We start from the raw sequence: 26,530 nt of genomic DNA, 5'->3' as shown, positions 1-26,530 counted from the left end.
CTTTATATGTGGGACGCCTACCACTGCATGGCTCGCCAAATGGTGCCACGTCTGCACCCAGGATCTGAACCGGTGAACCCCGGGCCGCCAAAGTGGAACATGCGCACTTAACCACTGCACCACCAGGCCGGCCCCAGTGAATTACATCTTGAAAGGAGACAGGCATGCTCCTTCATGAACAGAAAGAGGGAAGACACAGAGGCTGGATGTGGAATGTAGGGGATGTTGGCTGGGATGGGAGGGGGGCATTTCTATAGATAACAGGGTCAGAGGATGAGGGACTTGGATGCTTTTATTCTCTTCAGAGGATTTCAGGTTTAGCTCTGATTCTAGTTTATGACTTTATCTGGAAACAATATCTAACCTATTCTATATTCAGTGGGCACTTACTTATTAAGTCGCTGCTTTTATTTCTGTGAACAAGGTAAGCCAGCTTGTTACAATTTTGTCTAAATTGAAAGCACGTAGGTTGTGAAGACCAGCAGCAGAGGAACCAACACCTCCTTTGAGGAACAGCCACTCACCTGGCACAGACAGAAAACCACTTCCATCAATGTGGACACATTTTAGAGATGGGATAATACAGATAACCCCAAATCCCTCCTGGACTACCATAGCAGATTGTGGGGGACTGGAATTGGCCACCCCAAGATATGTCTCTTTGGCATGAGGATTATTTTGGGCTGGTTACTTTTAAAAACTGCAGACAGGAAAGAAACTCTGAAAAGTAGAATTTACTTATGCTTTGTTAAGAGACATTTACATTTGTAAAGGAAATCTCCATCTGTAAAGGTGTCTCCCTCTCTGTATAGGAAGAAGGAGGGATGACCTTATCTCGAGAAACTCTCATCAGTGTGGAAGGCAAGGACTCAAGTCTGCATAATAACCTGACTCTTGTTTACTGTGCTTTTCTGGTAATCTCCCATAACTGACTCCCCCAACCCCCAACATCCTCCTTTGTCTTTAGCTGAGGATGGTATTTAAGATGAGAACTTCAGCCATTTTGGTGAGTTGCTCAGTTTGCCTGAGCCTCTCCCATGTATACGTGTTATAAAGCTTTGTTTAATTTTCTCCTGTTATTCTGTCTCATGTGAATTTAATTCGTTGTCCAGCCAGAAGGACCCACAGCGGATAGAGGACACGTCTTTCTCCCCTACAAGATAAAATAGTTTCATCCCAAGAGCCTGCTGAGCACCTTTCAGTTCTTCCAGACAACAGCTATTTCCTAGTTCCTGTGTGTCCTGCAGCGTGCTAGGTGTGGCATATATACTATCTTGAATCCTCAGATTCCCTGCAAGGGAGAGTGTATTGTTCCCGTTTTACTTATGAGGAAACTGCTACTCAGAGAGGTGAGTGATGCGCTCAAGGTCACTAATCATTCATTCGAACCCGGGCTAGGCTGGGCACTCGCCATGCACCGGTGGTTTTGAATTTTGCTCCAGGGGCCACTGAGTGTGACTGTCTGCCTTAGAGGCAGGGGGTGGGGAGGGGGCGTCCCAACTCAGCTTCAAGCTGAGCAGCTCGGCATTTGTCAGTTTTAGACACGAGGCTTCGAGGTAAGCTTCATTAGAGCAAAGGCAATGGAGAAGAAAAAAAGCAGTTTGACAGCCTCTGCCCTCCATGGGGGTCTTTGAACTTCTCAGCTGAAGCATGACTTCCTGAAGCATCTCTCCAGAAATACTTTGCATGTGCGATGCATTTTCCCCAAGTTATCTTCCCTGGCACATCCATCCTCCACGTGACTGGTAGAGTGATTTTTCTAAACTCTCATCATGTTACTCCTCTGCTTAGAAACCTTCTATGGCTCCCATCTACCTTTAGGTTAAAAATCTATGTTTCTCTTTTAGTACCACCTACGAGACCCTTAGTGATCTGGACTCCCATCCACTTCTCCAGCTTTGCCATTAACTACATCCCAGCTCCCGACTTCCTGCCAAACCGGCTGACTTACGTTTCCTGGTACTTGCTGTATTCCCCCAGACACACTCCAGTGGCTCTGCCAGGTGGCCTCTCCCCCTTCTCCACTGACCAACTCCCACTCACCCCTGAGCCTCAGATCAGGCATTACCTTCCTCCCGGAAAGCCTTTTCTGCACCTTTGGGCGTGGGTCAGGCCCCGCCCTCTGTGCAGCACCCCCTCCCCACAACCCCCATGCTTACCTGTCACAGCCCTGCTTCTGTTTCCTTTCTTCGCCCGCACGTCCCACTAGAATGGAGATTTGCATCGCTGCTTAACTCCATTTTGCTCCCCTGGAAAGAAGTTTCTCAGGGAATTTGTTCTTTCTCTTGGGGTAAGCATACCAGTCTTGCCTCGAAAAGCATACCAGAAATGCCAATGGCTTGATGTTAGGCATGAAGAGTTTTCAGCATGGGAGTTTGTCCCCTGCAGCCAAACCTCAATTTTACATGGAGGAGGTAGGCTAGGCAATATCACATGATGAGAAAAATCTGTGGGGAAGAATAGCTGACTACAGGAGAAACTATAGAAAGCCGCTTTCAAATCTTCCAGCTGACTTGGTTTTCATTTTGGAAAGACCAGGGCAGATGCTTGTCTCAGGTCCCCAAATCTGCTAATAGTTAAGATACGTAGGTTCAAACTTGTCCTATGACGAGGGGACTACTGTTACGAGTGTCCTTTGAATGCTGGGCAAAGGCACACGCCGATCTTCCCTCCTAGCCAGAAGCCCGCAGACCCAGCCATGTGGCAGGAAGGCCCTGCCTGCCAGCCTTCACCAAGCCCAACCCACCTTGGCAGCTATCAAGGGGGAGGTTGCGGAGCAGAAACCACTGTTCTGCATCAGTTAGCCAATTTGCATCTATAAAATGGGCACAGAGGTTTGAGGGGGGTTATGCCAGATGCCGATGCCAGAAGCCAGGAACTGCTCACCTTCCCCTCTTTGAGCATCAAACAAGTTCATTTAGAAGAAAAAGGAAATGCTACATTACACTGTGTAAACATGTTTAAGGTGTAGTTCCTAGGGACATGCGACAGGCTGCAAACATCAATAGGAATGGTTTGGACCATTTCATGGATGAGAAGAATCAAATGGGTTATTTAAGGGAAGGTGGGAACGTTTTGAGCACAGAACAGATGAGAGGGCAAACAGGCCCAGCAGGCAGAGATAGAAACCCAGATAGATGGGCTCAGGGCGGCATTTCTGGGATACCTGTGTTCTGTGGTGACTCCGTTTCTCCCTGGTGTTCAAGAACCGGGATGGGCGGGCTGGGGACCCAACAGTCCATTGTAAGGGTTACCCAAGCCTGCAGGGATACAGTGCTATTTTTTTTTCCTTAAAGATTGTCACCTGAGCTAACATCTGTTGCCAATGTTTTTTTTCTTCTTCTCCTCGAAGCCCCCCCTTACATAGTTGTTTATTCTAGTTGTGAGTACCTCTGGTTGTGGCATGTGGGATGCCACCTCAGCATGGTCTGACCAGCGGTGCCATGTCCGCGCCCAGGATCCGAACTGATGAAACCCTGGGCCACTGAAGCGGAGCGCGCGAACTTAACCACTTAGCCACGGGGCCAGCCCCTCCAGTGCTATTTTTAAAATGCACTGTTCTCTAGGGTGGCATGGATCTCTACCCACCGACTGCTTTTCCCTCCTTTCAGCTCCCGTCAATCCTTCTGTATTCTACTCAATTCACACTATTTCTGAATGGGAACAATTTTGTAAACTATAATCTATATATTAAATGTAATTTAAAAAACGATGCTGATGGTTAAAGCCCTATATTGGAGAAAAGTGCCGGTGGGTGTGTCTCATTGGAGGGCAGAAGTCAAGGTAAGTTACATGACTGACTTACCACAAAATATCAGAAATGTACATGGCGAGACTTTCCCCCTTTACCTCCCCTCTGCCCCTACCAACAACTCCTCCAGGATGAGACTTGTGCTGGAGGCCCCACCTAGATGCGGAAAAGCCTGGGAGACATATCAACTGTGTCTCTCTACTCAGAGCCCACCGTGAAAGGAGCTCCTTCAGTACACAGCTGGGCCATTTACTCTGAGAATGAGGTCAAGAGCCTGTCCTGGATCACTAGCTCGTGGTCATGGGTTGGTGACCTCTTCCCTGCAGACCTAGAAGCTTCCCCCTCCGTGGTTAACGGGAAAAAAAAAGTCACTCAAAGGACAGCTTTGTCATGTAAAAGGAAAACATATTCCACTTTAATAAACTTAAGAAGTCATCCGTGATACATTAGAAAATGTACCAGAAAGGCCTGGTAGTCTCTGGAGCAGGTTGCCAGGGGCTGACTCTGCCAGCACAAAGTGACCCGTTAGTAGCCAAGTCAAGCCTGCAGTTGGGCGCTTCCTCTCCATCAGTGGGTCACAGTCTTAACTCACTCTTCTAGCAAGGGTTTCCTAATAAACCCAGAGCTTCCGCCTGCCCAGAAACGGCAACTGGAAGCTTAACTTTCCCTCTCGCAAGCAGGACCACACTCCTGCTCCTAACTCCTTTAGTCCTGTAGCTTTGGGATTCGGGGCCGGGACAGCTTGGTCGTTGCTCTCCCACGGTTAGGGGTGCCTTGCTCCCCGGGTCTCCTGGCCAGCGGCCGCAAGAGACCTGGGACAGGTACCTGAGACAGACCCCGAGGTGCTCTGCTGCTTGCAGGCCCAGCGCACTGGGCGGTGGTCAGAGTCGCGTCCGAGGCGCCGCCTCTTCGGTGGGACCCGGGACAACCCAGGACCGAGGCCTCGCCACCGCGTCGCGGTCCCTCCGCAGCCTCTAGTCTCCGTCGTCCTCAGCGGTCCTGGAAAAAGGGGAACACGTGGCGGAGAAGGCCATGAATTTGCGCCATGCGGCTGCCCGTCGAGTCCTTCTTGCCGGGCGCCGCCGCGGTTCTCGCTGTCGTCTCCACGGCCGCTGCGCCCACCGCGCTCGGGGTCCGTCGCAGCGTCCACGCGGCGCCGCCGCTGCTGTTGTTGTTGGCGTTGATCCGCTCGCTGCCGCCCGCCGTCTCCCAGTCCTCGGCCCCCGACAGCTCCCGCAGGCTCTGGGGCGCGTCGGGCCGCAGGTAGTGACAGGGCCGGTGGCCGCTGTGGTCGCGACGCGTGGGGTCAGCCCCCAAGGCGCCCACCAGCACCTTGATGACCATGTCATGGCCCTGCAGGGCTGCCAGGTGCAGGGGCGTGAGGCCGCCGCTCCCCGGGACGCTCACGTCGAGCCGCAGCCCCTGGCGCTGGGCGAAGTCGTGCACCAGGATGAGCTCCTCGTGGCGCCCATGCTTGGCCAGCCAGTGCAGCACCGTGTAGCCCGTGATCGGGTCGCCCCGCAGCAGAAGCCCCGGCTCGGCTTCCAGCAGCTCCTGCAGCGCCTCAAAGCGGCCCTCGGCGGCTGCCAGTATCCACGCGTGCTCCCGGGGCTCCAGGCACAGCCCGCTGCCGCCCGGTCCGCTCGACCCGCCGGGGGCCTGCTCTTCTGGGCGCTCCTCCGACAGCCACCCGGCGGGAGCCGCCCCCTGCAGCCCCAGTAGCTCCCGCAGCGCTCCCCGCCGGCGCCCCGAGCCCGAGAGCATAAGCGAACCGTGGAAGAGGGGCTCCCGGGAAGCGGCGGCGGCGGCGTGGCCCCGGTACCTGCCCAGGCTGCCGGTGACCACTTTCGAGGGGCGGGGCTGCGGGGCGCTCCGCAGGCTCAGCGCGGTCGGTGCCAGGGAGGCCTTGGGCGCCGGGTTCGCGGCCTCTCGGGGCTCGGCCATGGTCCTGCAGCTGCCGCCGCGGCGGTTCCAGGGTCTAGCGTTCGCTGCCCTTCCCGGGCCCCACCGGGAGAGGAACTGGCGCTGCCGTTGGGGAAGGAAGCGGCTTGAGCAATGGGGTTTGGAGGGAGGGAGCAAAGGAGGGGAGGAGAGGGAGGGAGTGAGCGAGAGAGCCGAGGGAGGGCCCCGCGCAGGAGTGGGGGGGGGGGGGGCGTGGAGGGGTGGGGGACCGTGGAGGGCCAAGTCCCCACGGCAAGCCCCTCTCCCGCGCCCCGGGTACGGCCGCCACCTCCGCTGCCCCGGGTCGCCGGCGGCCCCGCCCCAAACGGCCAGGTGAGCAGGGCAGCCCCGCCTCCCGCACGGCGCGGGCCCCGATGGGGCGGGGGCGGACTGCCAGTGGCCCCGAGCGCCGCCCGGAGCAGCCCCGCCGCCCCTGCAGCCGGCTTCTCAGCATCTCCGCAGCTGCTGGCTAAGGAGGCTCTAGGGCGCCCCCTCTCCGGTGGGCTGAGCTCGGCTTCCAGCCAAGGCTCGGGGAGCGCGATCCTTGAGCTCCGGGGCGCTCGCTCCCCGCCCCCTTCCTTCGCCCTTCCCTCTTATCTCCTCAGGAGTCTCCCTGTACTTTGTCCCCAAGCCGCCTTTGTCCCGCGCCTCTCATTCACCTACACGGCCTGGCTGCCCCATGTGACTCAGGCTCGCCTGCCCTGCCCTTTGTGTGGCCTTGACCCTCCCCGCAGCACCCGGAGTTGCCCGGGGCTACTGCAGAGAAACCCGAGACGAGGGTCCAGGCAGGAGCTCTTCTAGGGAACGGGAAGGGTATCCCCCGACTTCCCGCGGCTCCGCCCTCTTCTCTCCTCTTTAACCTCTCCCAGGTTGGCTCCGAGAGGCAGCTACAGGTGAATCGGAGTCAGCGGCCAAGGGAACGCCCTGCACTCTTCAGAGATGCGTCCCAGCTGTCTCCCTGAGGGAGAGAATTCAGAGCTTCAGGGCTTTTTAAGAGGACGATATTGTACCTTTTTAATGCTAACACTAGCCTCCTCTTTGTGCTTTCCCTCCCTTCATAAATGGTAGTTCTTGCTTCCTGCTCCCCCACCATGTTAGGGAGTGAGCAACAGGGAGCCGTAGAAGGTTCTTGAGCCAGAGAGGGACGCAGCCACGATTAAGGTGGTGTTTAGGAAGATGATTGTGGGACAGGTAGAGGCAGGAAGCAAGGAAATTGTTCCAACAATCTAGGCCAGAGGGGATGGGGGCTCAGGCCAAGCCAGCCCACTGCACTGGGCCCAACAGTGATGGAAGGTATCAGAGGCTTTCCCCACTTGGCCCTCAAATATTTGGGATCAACCTTAAATACCTTGAGCTTTCCTTGGCAACAGCCTATGCATTCGCAATCCGTTTATGACATGTGCCAGATACCATGCTAGATGCTTTATATATGTTAACGCTTTTAATCCTCCCAGTGACCTCAAAAGCTAACTCTCATTACTGTCCCCAGTTTGCAGAGAGGTTAGGCCACTTGCCTCAGGTCACCTAGCAGGGGGTGAGAAAGCAGGTCTGTGTGATACCATAGCTTTTGTTCTTTTTTTCTTTTTTGGTAAGGAAGATTGGCCCTGAGCTAATATCTCTTGCCAGTCTTCCTCTATTTTGTATGTGGGACACCACCACAGCATGGCTTAAAGAGCAGCATGTATGTCTGCACCCAGGATCTGAACCCATGAACCCCAGGCTGCCAAAGCTGAGCACTTGAACTTAACCACTACACCGCAGGGTGGTGCCCCTGTGGCTTTTGTTCTGGCACAGAGGGATTGTATTCAAGCCAGGCTTTTCAACTGCAAATCACTCACACCAGCCCCAAATTTCAGCCAAACGGATGCACCTGTCCTAACCTGAGCATGTTTGAACTTGCCCTCCTCTCCCTAGCGTGTCCTTCCTCACAGCTTCCATCTAGTGAAGTTCTTCTCCCCGTCCTTTAGGGTTGGCCTCAGTTTCTGCCTCCTCCAGTTACCGCAGCCGGAGTGGTCCCTCTCCCTCCCCTAAGCGTCTTTACCTCTCCTTTGGCACCCAGCACAGACTGCCTTCTGTTGTATTTCTCTCCCTTCGCTCTGACATGCCAATTAAGCTCTAAACTCTGATCACTGTGTCATACTATCTTTGAGCACCTAGTAGGTGTGAGAGAAATGTCGGTTACTTTGTTCTGGTTTGGCAGCCTGGGAAGATGTGATTGTATGTATATATGGTGGGGGAGGGGGCGTTATATCTGAGTGTGTTATGGGGCTGCATCTGCAGGTTTACTTTGTTCTGGTTTGGCAGCCTGGGAAGATGTGATTGTATGTATATATGGTGGGGGAGGGGGCATTATATCTGAGTGTGTTATGGGGCTGCATATGCAGCCAGAACCTTCGGTGCCCACCCCCACGTCCCTGCCTCAGACTGAATCTGTGGGACACTGAAAGCAACTCATAGATTTGGTCAATTCATTAAAAAAAAAAATAGTGATGAAGTGGTTGCTTCACTGAGCCAACTAGCCAAAGCCACCTCGTGGCCTTTGCTGGCTCCTCAGAGACCAGGCCCAGGCCCAGAGTGGGCCCCAAGCTTTCAGGCTTTCATTTTCAAAATGAACCCTGACTGACAAGCAGCTACTTCCGTTGCTCTGGAAACTCCCCTCCGCAACCCCAAATCTGTAAACACCAAACCGCACGCATGCACACACACTTCCAGAATATGCAAACAGCTGCAGCAGTATTTTTTTAAATCAAAATGCCAGCATGGAGAATGCAGGGTGGAAGAATGCTCGGACTATTAACTTACTTCGCCACTAAGCAGGCAATTCCCTTCCCCATAAGCACTGGTAATATCTCTTGTTCCAGTTCAAAGATGGCAAAGGCAGTCACCTGAGCAGCACCACAGACCCGTGACACACGCGCCCTTGCTTAACCGTTGCCGGAGACCAAAGCCACGGTGCCTCCCAGCAACGCGTTTCATCTTTACTTTAGCAAGTGCTTTCTGCTTTAGGTCACCAGCTGTACACACGGTTCCCCAGAACCACAGCACCCTTCTCTATTGCAGTAGAAAGGCTTTCTGAAATTTGATACCAGGGAGTGGAAAAGCAGAAGGGATAGTACCGACCCTCCTAAAATGAAGACGTCAGTCCCCGGAGGGGGCTGTCCCCCCTCCAAGAGAGTGCAGTGAAAACCCCTCAAGCCCTGGGAAGCTGCCTCCACAAAAGTTGGATGTTAGGTGAGTATTTGCCTTTTAAATGGTGATACCTGGTGTCTTTTCCCAATAGCAGCCTCTCTAATAATGTATTTACGGGTTTGTTTACAGGTCCTGGGCTATCCGAACTAGAAGAGATCTTAATGCTCCCCTGGTCCAGTGCCTTCATTTTCCAGATGAGGTTTGACCAACTGTCAGAGAGGACGGCAGGAGGCAGGGAAACTTAAAGCTGGAGTGTTAGGAGTACACTGAAAATCAATCTCCATGAAGAGAGAGTGGCTCAGAAATCTTATGGGAAGTCAGTGGGGAATCATAATTGATCTGTGAAGATTTAATTTACACGCAGCTTTTCAGGAACGTGCTCCTCGGGTGAAGCCAGAAGCACGTGTATCTTTGGTTCTCAATGGAGTCTGCCAGTGAGGCTTATGGATTCAGAAAAATCCAAGGATGCAAACCAGGCAAGAGGAAAATGTGTAGAATATGGGAAGTAGAATTCCTCAGGCTTCCATAACCCTTGCTGATGGAGAGAACAGGAAATACTCTTGAGGTTCTAGGTATAAAATGTTTTCTTTCTTCCAAAGACCTGTGCTGATATCATCACATGATTCTCAACGAGAAAGAAAGCCGGGAGAGAGAAGGCCCCTTTCCCACTGAGCGAAGGAGTATGTGGCTGTGCGAGCGTGTAAATGTGTGTGCACGAGTATATGTTTGAGTGCACGTGTGTGTGTGCACACACAATGCCAGATGTCACTGTCTCTGGTTGTCTGGTTTTCCTCTTTCCAAGTGTCAGGGCTTTACGTGAGGAGGCCCCTGTGAAAGGTTGAACATTCTGAATACCTTTACCTTATACTATAGAACAAATGCTATTTAGTAAACGCTTTAAAAATTCTTCCCTAGAACTTTGTAATTACTTTTCCCCACCAGTCTTTCAGGAAAGCGTGATGTCCTCATCAGAAAAAAACAGTTATGATCTTACTTTGGGAGCTGGGTGAGCTTGGAACAATAGAAGGTGGTAAGACCAAGTTGCCATCTGTGAACGATGAGACCAGGGTTTTTCCGAAATGACTGAGGAGAAAGGGGTGGGCAGGGAGCAGAAAGAAACCTTTAGGCCTGAGTGCAAGCAGGAAACCTACCTAAGACTTGGGCTGCAACTGCTTAACTTGGAGCCCAAGTGAGAAGCATGGGCCCTGAAGTGTGATGAGGAAAAAATTTCCATTACACGTTTTATTGATACTGCGATGAAAAGAATGTCACATCCTCGAAAAGACCTAAAGCATTACCATGTGGAGACACACGAGGGCACTCTAACCAACTAGTGATTAAGAAAACCAGAACGGTCGGTGGAGATCTCAACCTGGGAGGAAAGAGGCGTTGCAGGCCTTTTGTTGATGGGAATTCAGGTTCCTTACCCAGGATCAGGCTGCTCCCTCTTAGCCCTTAGGTAAATACAAGGAAGGAGATACTAGCATGGGGGGTTGTGGTGAGAAGGCCAGGGTGTCATAATGAAGAGAATGTGAACAATCTGGAGGAGAGGGAGGATGCTGAGCAGAACAAAGTGTTTCCTTACTTTGTTTGAGAAGAGTTGGCTTCTGTAATATGTAAAGCTTGGATTAATCCCTTATGGTTTTCAAAGTGCTTTCATATTTTTCAGTTATCACTTTGACCTAGGCAGTAAGCTTGTGAGGTATGTGGAAAAGACAGTATTTATATCCAATTCACACAGAAAGCTGAGAGAGGTTAAGTGACCTGCCCAGAGTCACACAACCCGAAAGTGGTAGAGGGGGCCAGCCTGGTGGTGTAGTAGTTAAGTTTGTGTGCTCCACTTCAGTGGCCTGGGGTTCCCAGGTTCGGATCCCAGACATGGACACACACACTGCTCCAGCCATGCTGTGGTGGTGTCCCACATTAAAAAAAAAAAAAAAAAGAGGAAGATCGGCACAGGTGTTAGCTCAGGGACAATTTTTCTCAAGCAAAAAGAGGAAGATTGGCAACAGATGTTAGCTCAAGGCCTATCTTCCTCACCAAAAAAAATTAATAAGTGAAATGTATTAAAAAGAAAGTGGTAGAGCAGGGTCTGTGCTCATGCCCCTGTGCCATGCTGCCTTACTCGTTTGGGTATGGTGGGCACGGACAGTTCTCAGAAACATTGTGCAGAAAGTGAATGTTGTCCTTGGTGCCTTCCATCATCCATTTCTGACATCCAGACATCATGTGCCCCAAATCACCCAAGGTAACACTTCCTAATGATAAGGAAAACAGCTGCCTGCTGGTATGGAGCATTTGGGTGCCCGGTGGGCCCTGTGCTAAGCATTAAACATGCATTTCCATACACGAAAGTTCATAGCAGCTCTATTCACAATAGCTGAAAGGCAGAAACAACCCCAGTGTCCATCAGCAGATGAATGGATAAACAAAATGTGGTCTATCCACGGAATGAAATATTATTTGGTCATAAAAAGGAATTAAATAATGATACACGCTACGACATGGAGGAAGCTTGAAAGCATTATGCTAAGTGAAAGAAGCCAGACACAAAAGGCCACATATTGTCTGATTCCATTTATATGAAACGTCCAGAGTATGCAAATCCATGGACACAGAAAGTGGGTTAGTGGTTGCCTAGGCTGGAGACTAGGGTGAGTGAGGGAAAGAGCTAATGAAGAGTGACTGCTGATGGGTCCAGGTTTCTTTTTGGGCTGTCGAAAATGTTCTGGAGTTAGATAGTGGTGATGGTTGCATAACCATGTGAGTATACCAAAAACCACGGAGGTGTACATTTTGAAATGTTCAGTTATGTGGTCTTTGAATCATATTTCAATAAAGCTGTTACTAGAAAAGCACCTTCTGTCTCTTAATCCTTACAACAACTCTAAGAGATGGGGATAATGAGAAAGTGAGGCCCAGCGAAATTAACTTGGTCGTGTGCACTCAGCTAGTAAGGGGCAGGGGAACCCATCCACCTCTGCCTGCCTGCAAGGCCCCGGCTTTCCACCCGGAGTTTACACTGCCTCTAAGGCGTCCCTCATACAGAGGACGTTGTAAGAGCCAGCACTCGCTGAGGACTGATTACGTACCAAGCACACTACATTCAGGATCGTGTTCATACTTAAAACGAGGTGGATACTGTTAAAGCAGTGGTCTCTCAACTTTTATGATTGCACACCCTTCTAATAAAATTATTTTGAGCAGGTATTCTCAACATTTGAGTGTTTTCTAACTTCAAAATGATGTATGTGTATTACTCTGCTAATAATTATGTACATTTTAAAGCATCCATAAAAAAGAAATTTTAAAAGGATGAGACAAGGATGAAATAAACAATATTTTCAAATAATTTAAACCTTATAATACTTAGAGTACAAAAACCACTTTGACTCTCACTAAAATGTTATTAATACATTTTTCACAAGAGAACGTGTTTGCATATGCTTCATTTTTTAAAAATCTCAGGTTAATGCTACACGAAGGGGTGGGTCTAAGTGGCTGTCGTAGACGAGAACAACATCTCAAAAAGATACACAGCTCCCAGTGAAAGACAGATTCCATTGGTTGGGCTTACTCCGTCATGCTTCTCATTTTCCAGTTCCACCCACCGGTTATGCAACGATTTTTTATGAAATTCAGCTGGTGAACGGTCACCTTTCTGGGTGCTAATCATTTGTTCTTGCCAACCAATCAGCGCTTGTTGTACTTTTGTGTTTTAACAAACATGTTCAAAACCCACAAAAACTACATTTGAAAGATTTTAAACCAGGGTAGGCATTTTCAGCCTGGGTTTTTCAGTGTGCAGATATGAGAGGTTTCCTAGGTATGCCACTGACATCATTTTTGGCAATGAAATTACATAACGATGAAAACACAAATATCCGTTTTCTAAATGTTCTCTCCATGTATGAGTTTCCTACCAAAGCAGTTATTTTTTCACTCATTGTTAAAATATCAACTTAGGGGCCAGCCCCGTGGCCGAGTGGTTAAGTTCGTGCCCTCCGCTTCAGTGGCCCTGGGTTTCGCCAGTTCAGATCCTGGGTGCAGACATGGCACCGCTCATCAGGCCATGTTGAAGCGGCGTCCCACATAGGACAACTAGAAGGACCCACAACTAAAATATACAACTATGTACTGGGGGGGTTTGGGGAGAAAAAGCAAAAAAATATATATAAATATCAACTTAACCTTGAAGAGCTAGATCGACTGTGTTTATTATAATTGTTTTTTTAAAAATGTCTGCTGACTGCTACAGGACACTACGGAAAAGGTCAATAAATTTGAAACACATATCTTTTTGTGAAAGGAAAGTGTATCTTTTAGCTTGAACATTCTTTTTTTTTTTTGAGAAAGATCAGCCCTGAGCTAACATCTGCTGCCAATCCTCCTCTTTTTGTTGAGGAAGACTGGCCCTGAGCTAACATCCGTGCCCATCTTCCTCTACTTTATCCGTGGGACACCTACCACAGCATGGCTAGCCAAGCGGTGCCATGTCTGCACCCGGGATCCGAACCAGCAGGCCCCTGGCCGCCCAAGTGGAACATGCGCACTTAACCGCTGTGCCACCGGGCCGGCCCCTACTTGAACACCCTTTGAAGGACTTTGCCACAAAATTACTAGCCAACCCCTGTGTGGTACCAAAGTGACTGAGGGAGTGTTACTCCCTAGCTTGTTACAAAATAGAGTAGCATAAAGATTTTACTATCAAAAGTCTAGTTTCTACACCATATTGATGAATCCTATAATGCTGTGCACATTTCAGGCTTCTTTATCTCTGCTGTAATAGCTTGCCAACCTTCTCAAAAAACTTACCTTGAAATCCACCTCCATCTTAGAAAGAAATTCCTATCAAAGCAGCACTTCATCACTGTAAAAAACTGTTTCCAGTTTTTCTAGGAGACATTTAAAAAAAATTAAACCAGTCATTTTCTGTTCAGGCTATATCTTCTCCCTTACATTATTCCTTTAGTAGCCCACAAAAAAGTAATTCTTCATGGATTTCATTACTGAAGCAGAATCTAGCAAATACAAAGTTGAAAATGTTAGAAATAGTTTATCCAGCTGAACAGCAAACCTCCCACACTATATCATTTATTCTAATACTGTTTGTTCAAAACTTCAACAATTTTTCCGAGATGCATTCTGACAGTATTCGCTGACAAAGGAATGGATTTTAGTTTGTCACCATAATGCTTCACATGGATTTATTTTGACCTTTTTTATCAAGATAGGAAAAACAAGTCTTTCCCCAAAGGGATCTGTGAACCGTCATTTTTCATTATTTAGCAAGAAACTTTAAATGAAGCTTCTAAACATGTATCTTTACATTTCGTGAGATTTAATAAAGTACTAGGTTGAAAATCACATGATGTTACACATCGCTGAAAAAATAGAGATTTATCTTTATGTTCTGGATGCCCAGTTTTTTAATGTAAACTTAAAAAAAAATTATGACATACATACAGGAAAGTGCACAAATCATAAGTGTACAGCTTGACAAATTTTTACAAATTGAACACACTTATGTAACCAGTACCCAGATCAACAAATAGCTCATCACAGCGCCCGGAAATCCCCTTGGCACCCCCTCCCTTTTATTACCCCTCCAGTTCCTATTGCTCTGTAACAAATCACCCCAAAACTTAGTGGTGAAAATTAAACATTTTATTGTGTTCGTGGATTTTGTAGGTCAAGAATTCAGACAGAGCACATGAGGGTAGCTTGTTTCTGCTCCATGATGTCTGGGGCATTGGCTGGGAAGGCGTGATGGCTGAGCGTGACTCCATACCTGGGGGCTCCAGAATCGTCTGGAGATGTCTTTCCTCACACACCTGTCATTCCATGATGGCAGTTGGCTGGGACTTTACTTGGGGCTGCCGGCCAGAACACTTGCACCCGGCCTCTCCGTGCACTCTGCGATCTAGCTTTGGCAGGTGGGTAACATCACTTCTGCCATACTCTGTTGGTCGCTCAGATTCAGGGGTAGTGGACGTAGACTCCTCCTCTCCAAAGGAGGAGTGTCAAAGAATTTCCAGACGTGTTTCAAAACTGCCACAAAAAGGAACCACCATTAACGTCTACCAGCAAAGATCAGTTAAGCCCCCATTTTGGGAATGCTTAGATTTTAAAGATCTTGCTAATCATGATAGCCTCATATTATTATTAGCTGATATTTCAAGGCAAAGTACACACTTAAAGTGAGTTTGTTATTGACAAAGTTGATCTGAATCAGACTTTAAGTAGCTTTCTTTCTTTCTTTATATATATATATATATATATATATATATATATATATACACACACATATATATTTGGCTTATTTCTTATGAGAACCAGTGTGTTGGTTGTTGTTTTTGCTTTGTAATGGGGCCGAGGAAAAGCTCAGAGTACGAATGGGAGATGAATCAGTTCTCCCATTTTCCTATTGCCTGCTTGTATTCTTCACATTATCTTCATTCAGGCTGTGGTTTATTTGTAGGAATCTTTTCAAGCCAATTTTCCATTCGGGGAGGACTGGTTTAGTTAAAACCAGATGATATAATCTGTAAATTCACAACTTAACACCAAAGTTGCAGAACTTTGCTATAGGCTAAAAATAAAATGAAAGAGGGCAGGCAATGGGGCTGCCTAGTGATGTAGAAGTTAATTTCTCACGCTCTACTTCACCTGCCCAGGCTTTGCTGGTTCGGATCCTGGGCACAGACCTACGTACTGCTTATCAAGCCATGCTGTGGCGGTGTCCCTCATAAAATAGAGGAAGATGGGCACAGATGTTAGCTCAGGGCTAATCTTCCTCAAAACAAAAAAAGAAGGCAGGAGCCACCATCAACCCTTCTGTGTTGTGGAATTCCCGTTCCTCCTTCAGGAAATCCATCAGTGACCATCTTATAAATGCACCAAATGAGCGTGTGAGTGTCAACCCATGTCTTGTGTACATTACAGTTTAATTTCTCTTGTGTTTTTGTTACAAAATAAATTTAAATAGAAGTTCTAATATTTTCTTCCCACACCTCAATGAATCATCTTGCACATCCCACTTTGGAGGTAACTGGTTCATTGCCTTGGTTCCGTTTTACAAACGAGACAATTGAGGTACTGACTGGTAAAGAGATTTACTCAAGGATACACAGCTAGTATGTGATGGAGCCGGTTTTTAAACAAGTCTGTTTGACTCCAATGCCCATGCTCCTTCTATCACAAACAAAAGATTCCGGCTAGTTCAGTGACACACGGTTTCCGGTTTGAGACACCCAGAATGGGGGTGAATCTTATTCTCCCAGCTGGGAGCACAGTTTCCCTCTGAGTGGTCTGTGGCAGAGTAAGGGTTAGGATTAGAGGGAGTATGTGGGCAAAATTGGAATCTAACTACCAGTCATCGGGCGCTTACTATATGCAAGATGCAGAGCTGAGCACTGAATGCTCCTCACACCCCTGTGAGGTAGCCTCTAGTGTTATCGCCGTTTTACAGATGACAAAATGGAGTAGGTGGCCATGCTGAAATTCCAAGCCAAAAATGGAATGACTCCTAAACCTGGGCTCTCGAGCAATACAGAGTGTTGCCTCTAGTCCATCTGCCTCATAGGCAATATTGTTATAGAAAGCACACAGGAAGAGTTAACAATATGCCAGGCACTGTGCCAACTGCTTTCCATGTATTCTATCTCCTTTAATTCTCACAACAGTCTCATGAGAATGGTACTCATTTTACAGATGCAGAAACTGAGGCTCAGAGAGATTAAGCAACTTGCACAAGGTCACGTGGCTGCCAGCAAGTGGCAGATCCTTTACCAGTCTGGCGTGCCTTCTGTCAGTGCTTTGGGTAGGGAATGGAGAGAATCTCAACAGAGCTAGCCTTTCTTAGGGAGTCCGCTATCCATGCTGTCAGCATCTCCTCGCTGAGCAAATGGAGTCCAGAGAGGCCTAGAATGGCGTGATCTGTGGACTGATGCCTGTCCAACAAGATAAGAAAAGAAATTGAGAGTTTAGAGACATTTATATAAATTCGATATTGCTGTGGCATCTCAGCACATGATTCATTTTATTTTTTATTTTACAAAAAGTATCTGCTTATTTATGACAGATTGAAAATTTTTAAAAAATAACCTACCTTTCACCACAGATAGCTTGAGAAGCACTGATAAAGACAAAACCTGTCCACTCTCCACCCCCATAGTCTGTCCTTTTGTGAGCAGGGGAAGTCAATTCCAAGCCAGAGGAGTGGTGAGCTGCCTGTAAATGGTTTCCAAAGGATGATGGGAATGACTTGACTCACCCCAAGTTGAACCTGATGCTGAGGGTTTGTGAAAGACAATAAAGATCTGATCTTATTTCTCTTGAGAGGTCTCCAAGAAGAATGAGGTGGTTGGCTTTAAATGATGATGATGCTAGCTTTAAAGATCCAGCATCATTTTTATTTCAAGTGTTCCCTCAGTAGTGCTCTAAGTGACCGTCCATCAACAGAGGGCATCGATGTGCCATCCTCTGGATCCAGAGATGCTACTGCTGTCCTCAGTTTCGGTAGGCACTGCCATCTCTCCAGATACAGCTGGACATGACCGAGTTAACTGCTGTGGGACAGGACGGATGGTGAGGAGCTGGGCGCTGGAACTAGATTGTAAAGTGACTTTTAGGGGGCTAAGCTAAAGGTCTAGGTGGGTGATTAGACTCCAGCTTTCCCTCCTGCCTTCTGCCAGTGCAAATGCTGCCTAACCCAGCTCTTCTTCCACCAGGCAGCTCTGCTTGACTACTCCAATCTTAATCACTTTCCCCTTCACAGAATTCTTGCTGTCTGTACCAACCAACCCAACACTTTATCATATGTATAGTATCCTGAATGGTTCTCAAATGACTTATGTCTCAATTTCCCATCTAGGTTAAAGGTCCCCAAAGTAAGCACAGGGGAAAAGGCAAGGATTTAGCAACCACAACTGAGGCACGATGGAAGGGGGGCCTAGGCCTCAGGAGCAAGGGGACTGCTTAGTTATCAGAACTGAGGTCTGAAGTCAGGGCTGGCCCAGCAGTAGGGTGACCCCAGGCAGAGTCCCAGAGTGCTGGGCTGGAGCTGCTGATGTCCCTCTGGCCTAGAGCCTGGGGCAGGAGGCTGAGCTTCTACCTAGAGGACTGGTTGATCCTCAGAAAGCGGCTCCGGTCATTGGGAGGGGAGGAGCAGAGTCTGGGAACAGGCAGGAGCTGAGTGTGCATTGTTCCTTAGCCTGGCACGCAAAGCCCTTCATGATCTGACCCCATCCTAATGATAACAGTTAACACCCAGTGAGCACGTCCTACGTGCCAGCCGCTGCTCCAAGTTTACAAATACTAACTCACTGAATCCTCAGACTAACCTTATGCGTAGGTTCCTTTATTACCCCCATTTTACAGATGAGGAAATTGAGGCACAGAGAAGTTAAGAGGTTAAGTGACTGGCCCAAAATTGCACAGCGTGTGGTAGAGTTGGGATTGGAACCTAGTCAGTGTGGCTCAAGGGGTGGATGTTTAGTCAATAGCCTACAATTTGAAATATTTGCCTTGTGATAGGAGCCTTTGATGCCTTAAGCTGAAGGAGTGGCTCTAGTGGTAGACATCTCAGACGGGGGGTAGCCTGCTAGGGGAGAGAATTCTGGTCTTGGAGACCCTTCCTGGAGGCACACTCAACTCTGCCATCCGAGCCCTACGGTTCATGGTGGCTCCTCTGTGAGACCATACCTGCCTCTTGTGTGAAGTAAATGAGGGAAGATAGTCTCCTGCTTGGGCTTGTGGCATCTTTCTAAATGATCCAAGGCCTCCAAGCCTTGACTTCAACGTTTCAGTGGCCCTGGTACGGGCTGAGTTCACTTGAACATTGTTCCAACTCAAATGGGCAGAATCTGGTGAGACCTCAACTTGAAGCATCTTTGGTTGTATTTTGTATCCTACCTCATTATCATTCGTTCTGTTTCTGGAGATGGAGAAATGGAGTCTGTGCTTTTACTGCCACTGAGTCTGTCATTGTCATCTGCGCATTCTGTGGCCTTGGGGAAAGCACATTCTGTCTCTGTTTTCACCTATCAGTCAGGGCAGGTGTAGGCGGTCCCTCACCACTGATCTGCTAAGAGCACAGTCCCTTTGTCTGATGTGCTGAGGTGTTGGTCCAGGTTGGTAGAAGGGTCAAGCTGAGCGTGGGCTCTCAAGAGAAGACACTGTCCCTGGGTCAGCTCTTCCTGTGGGTGGCTAGTGATGTCTACAAACAGCAAGGAAAGGGAGGGGGAGAGAGCATTGCAGTTGGTCCCATGTTAATGGATTTGCACGCCATCTTTGGCCTGCATGCCACAGGTTGCCAACCCCTCAACCCCTGCCAGGACAGTTGAAGTATCAAGGTCTACTACCTGCTAGGTGCTCTAGGACCCTGAGGCCTACAGCTCAGCATTACCTATCCCGTAGTGGTTCCCATTCTTTTAGAAGTTTGGCTGCTCCCTTAAAGCACAAGGAAGAATTTGCTGCAGCTTGACCACCCCTTCCAGTTGGCCAGCTGGCATCATCAGGAGTTCTGTTCCTGGGGTCCCCTGGCAGCCAGTTTGGCAAGAGCAAGCTGGGAAGAATAGTCTCTTGATTTGTTTCCTGTCTGCCAGACGCTCAGAGCTGCTGGAAATCCATGCGGATGCAATAACTAGACATGGTTTCATTCATCGAGATCCAGAGGGAGGACACACTCCTTCCAAAGACAGAGAGGGCCCACACGCCTAATCTAGCAAGTGGGGTAGGTTTACACTTCTCCACACATTTCAAAGTATAATTAAACGTCGGGGCTGCCTCATGCATCTCCTTCTGTGCTCATATAACACTTGTTTCTCAAGGCTCCTGGGGACTGAAGATTTTGTAAACGAACAAAACAGACCAAACATATATGCAAATTATTCATATTTATGAGTGAAAAATGAGTAAGACGACAGATTGATGAGGCTTCCTTCCCAAGACAGTAGTTTGATTCCAGGCTGCGGGAATGGCTGGACAGCGTCCAGAGTGGAGGAGGTGGGGGCACAAGAAGGCTGCTCGGCATGGGATTGGCCAGGCCCCACCTGGAATATTGCGCTCAGTTTTTGGAGCCCATCTTTGGAGTGACCAGGAGTGAAGGGACTCCTGATGAGAAATGGTTGAAAGAATTGGGAATGTGTAGCTGGAGGAGGAGAAAACTCATAGGGAACATGACAGCTGCCTTTATAAAACGAAAGGGCTGGCCCGTGGGCGAGAGGGAGGGGACTCAAGGCAGAGTGGAGGAGTGGAAAGTGGGAGGTATGGACTCAGGAATCCCCAGCTGAATTAATGGCTCTGCAACTTACTAGATCTACTCTCTTTGGTAAGTCACTTAATCTGCTGAGCCTCAGTTTCTTTAGCAGTGCAACGGGGAGGATAATCCCTTCCTTGCTGTGCTGTCGTGAGGATTCAGCGAGAGGGAGTCTCTAAGAGTGCTTGAAATCTGCAAAACGCTTTGCAATGTATATTACTGTGAGTCTCTGTGATCCCAGAGCACAGAGCCTAGTCGAGCGGGTGAAAGTGACAGAGAGGCAGATTTGGGGGCGCTACAATTAAGAAGAGCTACCTAACAATTGTAGGGGTTGTAAAATGCAAATGGCTACTTTGGGAAAGAGCTAGTTCATCATCACTGGAGATGTTCCAGCCAAGGCTGTACCAGCATTTTCTGGGAGGCTCCATGAGAGAATTCCCACTTAGGGAAGAAAGTTAGAGTATGTCACTTCCAGGGTCTTTTCCAACATTTGGAGTTGAAGGTTCTATACAGAGTTTCTGCACAGTTCTGTTACTGAAACGAACTGTCCATGCCCCACTTCTGCAGTCCGTCCCATTTCCTCTCACCTACCCAAGACCTTGCGCCAGCAGTCGCCCTCTCTCTCGGATATCATCAGTTTTCCCCTCTTCACTGGATCTTTTCTCTGAGCACACAAATATGTTGTTTATTCTCCAACTGAAAAAAAAGGGAAAATGCTTTCCTCTAGCTATTGCCCCTTTTCTCTCCTTCCTTTTTTCTAAACCATTCGAAAGAGTGATCTGCATTTGCTGCCTCCTGTTTTTCTCCTCCAATCTTCTCTTTTACATAGTCCAATCTGTCTCTTGTCCCCACCACTCCACCAAAGTTGTTTTTTTAAGATCGTTGTGAGATAATAGGCGAAATATATATCAGTCTCTGCCTCTGGTCCCTGGCACAGAGCTCCCAAAACCCTTGTAATTTCCTACGTAATAAGAACACTAGGAGCATGTCTTGTTCTAACATTTGTCTTTGACCGTCTCCCCAAACCCCGCAGGACTCCCAAAACCATTGTAAATTCCTAAATGATAAGAGCACTAGGAACACCTTTTGTTGTACTGAGGTGACTCTGGGTGGGGTCCTGGATGGCTCCTGGACGGGGGCTGGTCACCAGAAAGACCGCTGTGATTAGAAGCTTGGGATTTTCAGCCCTGTCTCCATCCTCCAGAGAGGGGAGAGGGGCTGGAAATGGAGTCAATAACTTATCAGGCCTCTGTGAGGAAGCCTCCATAAAGGCCCAGTAGTAAAGGGTTCAGAGAGCTTCCAGGTGGGTGAACACATCCACACCGGGAGGGTGACGCACCCCAACTTCATGGGGGCAGAAGCTCCTGCTCTCGGGACCCTCCCAGACCTTGCCCTATGTATCTCTTCATCTGGCTGTTCATCTGTATCCTTTATCATATGCTTTAATGAACTGGTAAATGTAAGTAAGTGTTTCCCTAAGTTCTGTGAGCCGCTCTAGCAAATTCATCAAACCAAAGGAGGGGGTCATGGGAACCTGAAGCCTATAGCTGATTGGTCAGAAGCACAGATGACAACCTGGGCTCACTACTGGCCTCTGAAGTGGGGGGCAGTCTTGTGGGACTGGGCCCTTACCCTGTGGGATCTGATGCTATCTCTCAGTAGATAGATAGTGTCAAAATTGAGTTGAGGGGTCGCCTCCGTGGCGGAGTGGTTAAGTTCGCGCGCTCCGCTGCAGCGGCCCAGGGTTCGAATCCTGGGCGCGGACATGGCACTGCTCGTCAGGCCACGTTGAGGGGGCGTCCCACATCCCACAACTAGAAGGACCTGCAACTAAGATATACAACTGTGTACAGGGGGGTTTGGGGAGATAAAGCAGAAAAAAAAAAAAAAGATTGGCAACAGTTGTTAGCCCAGGTGCCAGTCTAAGAAAAAAAAAATTGAGTTGAATTCTTGGACATCATGTTGGTGTCTGAGAATTGCTTGTTGGTGTGGGGAAAAACCTCCCAACATTTGGTGACCAGAAGTGTCAGAAGTAAAATGTTTTCTGTGAAGGTAAAGGAGACACACAGGGAAGAAACATACAGTGGGGAAGAACTGGGTTTTTTCCCTTCACAAGAAGGAAAAAATCCCTGAAGTTTTTCCCAATATGACCACCAACAACTTACATGCTGCCAAATCTAAGGATGAATTTTCTCCATCCTCCTCTGACTTGTTCCACCTAGGTAACTGACAAAGCTGACCTCTCCCTCCTCCCCCAGGGCACCATGCTCTCCTGGCTTTTCTCCTAACTCACTGGTTTTCAGTCTCCTTGGTGGGTCCTCCTCATCTCTTGACTTCTAAATGACGGAGTGTCCCAGGGCTGCACCCTCAGATCTCTTTTCTTTCCTAGTGTTTCCTAGTGGTCTCATCCAGACTGGTGGCTTTAAATAGATACTGGACATGGTTCTTGCGTCTATATACTAGACGACTCCCACATCCATTTCTCCAGCCAGGACCTGTGTCTTGAACTCTACCCCTGTATAACCAATGACCTCCTTGACACCACCATCTGAATGTCTAATTGCCACATCATATTTAGCAGGCTCAACACAAAATCCCTGATACTTTCCCCCAAAACCTGCTCCTTTCACAATTTTTCTCATTTCAGAAATGGCAACTCCACGCTTTTAGTCACTCGGGCCAAAAACCGTGGGGTCATCTTGCACCCCACATCCAATTCATCAGCAAATCCTGTCAGCCCTATCTTCAACAAGTATCCAGAACCCAGCCGCTTCTCACTTCTTAGTAAGACATAAATCAGATGACATCACTTTTCTTCTCAGGACTGCCCAACGGCTCCATATTACTGAAAGCAAAAGCCAAAGTCCTCGTCTCCAACCCTTTTCCCCATCACTCACCCTGCTCTGGGAATCAGCTGACCTCCTTGCCATTCCTCCGGTCTGCCAGCTAAGCTCCTGGCCTGGAATGCTCTTTCCCCAGACATCTGGCTGGCTTGCTTGCTCACCTCCTTCAGATCTTCTTGGTGAGGCCTTCCTTGATCCTCCGACTTAAAATTGCAGCCCCTCCTGCCATTCCCTCTCTCCCACTTTCCTTTCCTGGCTTTATTTTTTCTCCTTAAGTCTCATCACCACCTAGCATACTATGTGTTTTTACTCACTTATTTTGTTTGTTGTTGACCATCTCCTCCCATGAGAACATAAGCTCCATGAGGGCAGGGATTTTTGTGTTTACCCTGAGGTCTCTCCAGCTTCTAGATCAGTGCCTGCCACAGGGTAAGTGCTCGATAAAATGTTTGTTAGTCTCCCAGGCAGACTGGTGAGTGCCAAACGCAAGTTGCAGAACAACAAGAACTAGTGTGATCTAATTTATGTAAAAGAACACCCACAAAGCACCACTCTGTGTCTGTATATATCCATACATATGGATGGAAGTGCGTGGAATAGGCTCAAGAAGGATCTCAAAAGCTGTACCAGTGCTTATACACAGGGTTATCCCAGTGGGCTTGGGGGGTGGGGAGGGGGGTCAAACGAGACTTTAGTCATATCTGTAATATTTTCCTTTTTTTCCCAAGGAAGATGTATTCCTGTATTACTTTTGTGGGATTTAAAAGAAATAAAAATGAATCAATTAAAAATTATATGTTGCAACAGTTTCCGGAAAGTGAAGAGAAAGTGTGGAGGACTCTGTAAGTGCTAAGGGCCATTCTTAGGGCTGGGCCCCAGCACCGTGCTCTTCCTCCCCGCACCCTGCCCTGGTCCCCCATCACGCAGGATGTTTCTGTAGCATCATTTGCCCTGTGGTAGGCACTGTTCTAAGAGCTGGGGCTAGAGAGACAGAGGGAGCCCTTCTCCTCCCGGAGTTGGCTTTCTGGTGGGGGAGCAAGAGCACCCCAGCTGCCGAGCCCGGCCTCTGTAAGCGGAAGGTCTGGACTCTGCAGCAGCAGGAACAGTGTCCCAGAGGGCTGATGTCCAGGCCCAGGCTGCCTCCAGCCGTGTAAACTTGTCCTGGGGATTTTTCCTTCTAGAGCCCCAAAGGGGCTACCTCCTTCTCGCTTGGCTGGCGCTGGGGGATGGAATAACACGATCACACTAATCAGAGTTAACATATGTTGACAAGGGGTGTCTCTGGAATTTTCTCCTCCACCCCTGCCCCAGGCCCAGTCTTGGAGGAGGGGGGTCCATTCTGCTGCCTGAAGACAGCAGATCCAAGAGGATGCGACTTCTTGCCTCTGGCTGTCCTTCATCTCTTGTTCTCATCAGGAGAACCCCTAGCTTCTCTCCAACTCTCTCAGCTGGAGGCCTGGAGGCGACATTTCTCTGTTCAGTTCACAGTTACAAACGACAGGTACATGCACCATTTTCTCCAGAGACTGGACCGACTGCCCCCACTCTTGTCACTTCCCTCCTTCGGTCAGTACCTCAAACTGCCACTCTGGGCAGATGCTCCTTGATGGGGTCAATTGAAATGCTTTTAGCAGAGGCGAGGGCGGGAGTTATGTCTTGGTCTTCTCTCTGCCGCCAGCCTGGGCAGTCCCCAGCCCAGCCCTGCCCCTGTTTCCTCGTGCTGCCTGCTGGCTGCACTGGGCCCTGTCGAGGTCCCTTAGCTCAGTTCAGAGAATTGTACTCCCCTCCAACCCCCAGGTGAGAACAGGCTTCTTGTTAGCAGAGTGGTTTTAGAAGATGTAAAGGAAAAACTCAGCTTTTTCCTTCCTATCGAAGGGGAGCAAAATATACCACCCCAGAATATGCCTCTTTAGCATATTGATTATTTTAAGGTGACTATTTTTAAGAAACAGCAGACACAGGTGAAGCTCTGAAAACTGAGTAGAAGTTACCCTCTTGTAAGAAACATTTACTTTTATAAGAGAAATCTCCATTTGTAAAGGTGTCTCCCTCTCTGTACCAGGAAGAGAAGGATGACAATAAATCTCTAGAAACTCTTATCAGTGGAGAAGGCCATGACTCAAATCTGCAGAACAACCTTACCCTGGTTTGCTGTGCTTTTCCTGATAGCCTCCCATAACTGGCTACCTGCCGCCACCATCTTCTTTGGTCTTTAGCTGGAGATGGTTTTTAAGGCAATGACTTAGGCCATTTCAGAGAGTTACTCAGTTGTCCTGGGTCTCTCCCACGTATACAGGAGGCATACATGTTATTAAACTTCTGTTTGTTTTTCTCCTGTTAATCTGTCTTTTATTACAGGGCTGTCTCAGCCAAGAGCCTTAGAAGGGTAGAGGGAAAATTATTTTCCTCCCCTACGCTATGGAGGGAAAACCTCAGTTCTTCCCCGCTGTGTGTTTTTCTTCCCTGTGTGTCTCCTTCACTACTCACACAAAACACTTCACCTCTGGTCACCAAATGTGTGGACATTTTTCCCCACAACAAGCAATTTAATTCAATTCTGACATTACCATCTGGAGATAATGTCAGATCGCACAGGTTAAGGGCTCAGTCCCACAAGACTGCCCCCCCTTCAGACATCACTTGAAAGTCCAGGTTGTCACCTGTGCTTCTGACCAACTGGCTATAGATCGGAGGTTCCAGTGACCCCTCTTGGGTTTGATGAATTTGCTAGAGTGGCACACAGAACTCAGGAAACAGTTACTTACATTTACCAGTTTATTAAAGGATATGATAAAGGATGCAGATGAACAGCCAGATGAAGAGATACATAGGGCGAAGTCTAGGAGAATCCCAGGTGCTGGAGCTTCTGTCCCCATGGAGTCAGGATGTGTCACCCTCCTGGTGTGGATGTGTTTACTAGCCTGGAAGCTCTCCGAACCCCCTTCTACTGGGATTTTATGGAGGCTTGCTCGATCATTAATTCCCTTCTCAGCCCCTCTCTGGAGGCTGGGGCGGGGCTGAAAATCCCAAGCTTCTAATCATGGTTTGGTCTTTCTGGTGCCCAGCCCCCATCCAGGAACCCTTGGACAGTTTGCAAAAACTGGGTGCGGACCTCGTTCTACACCACTGAGTTCCTCATTTGGGAAGGAGGGTGATAACAATGATAATGCCTACTTTCAGGCTTGTAGTGACAATTAAATGGATACTTTGTTGCCTGGAAGAGCTCTTAGAACAATGTCTGGCACTAGTGGGTGATCAATACAAGGAGGCCGTTATTTTTACTCTCGTTAATATCGTATTTTATTTCATTTAATGCTTATAACAGCCCTGCAGGGGAGAATGAACAGAATGGGCTTTGGAGTCAGACAGACTTGGTCTGAATCTCAACTAGGAGACTGAACTCTGTGCCCTTTGTGAGGCACCGCACTGCTCTATGCCTCAGCTTCCTCATCTATAACGCGGAGGTTGTGATAATTACGTCTGCCTCCTGGGAGCCACGTAAGAATTGAAGTTGCTCTTCCAAAGACAGCACATAGCACAGTGCCT

At 48.5% G+C, this 26,530-nt stretch overlaps 1 protein-coding gene across 1 annotated transcript; it reads right to left on the bottom strand.

The window, feature by feature from the left end:
• Positions 1 to 4,135: 4,135 nt before the first annotated feature.
• On the bottom strand, positions 4,136 to 6,133 carry SOWAHD (sosondowah ankyrin repeat domain family member D). Its single transcript, XM_070603689.1, has one exon. The coding sequence runs from the start codon at positions 5,693 to 5,695 to the stop codon at positions 4,742 to 4,744; it is 954 nt and encodes a 317-aa protein (XP_070459790.1). The 5' UTR covers positions 5,696 to 6,133; the 3' UTR covers positions 4,136 to 4,741.
• Positions 6,134 to 26,530: the final 20,397 nt, after the last annotated feature.

This window comes from Equus przewalskii, chromosome X (genome assembly GCF_037783145.1).
Source record: "Equus przewalskii isolate Varuska chromosome X, EquPr2, whole genome shotgun sequence".
In the NCBI taxonomy this organism is placed as follows: domain Eukaryota; kingdom Metazoa; phylum Chordata; class Mammalia; order Perissodactyla; family Equidae; genus Equus; species Equus przewalskii.
This window is presented reverse-complemented; position numbering and strand designations above follow the sequence as displayed.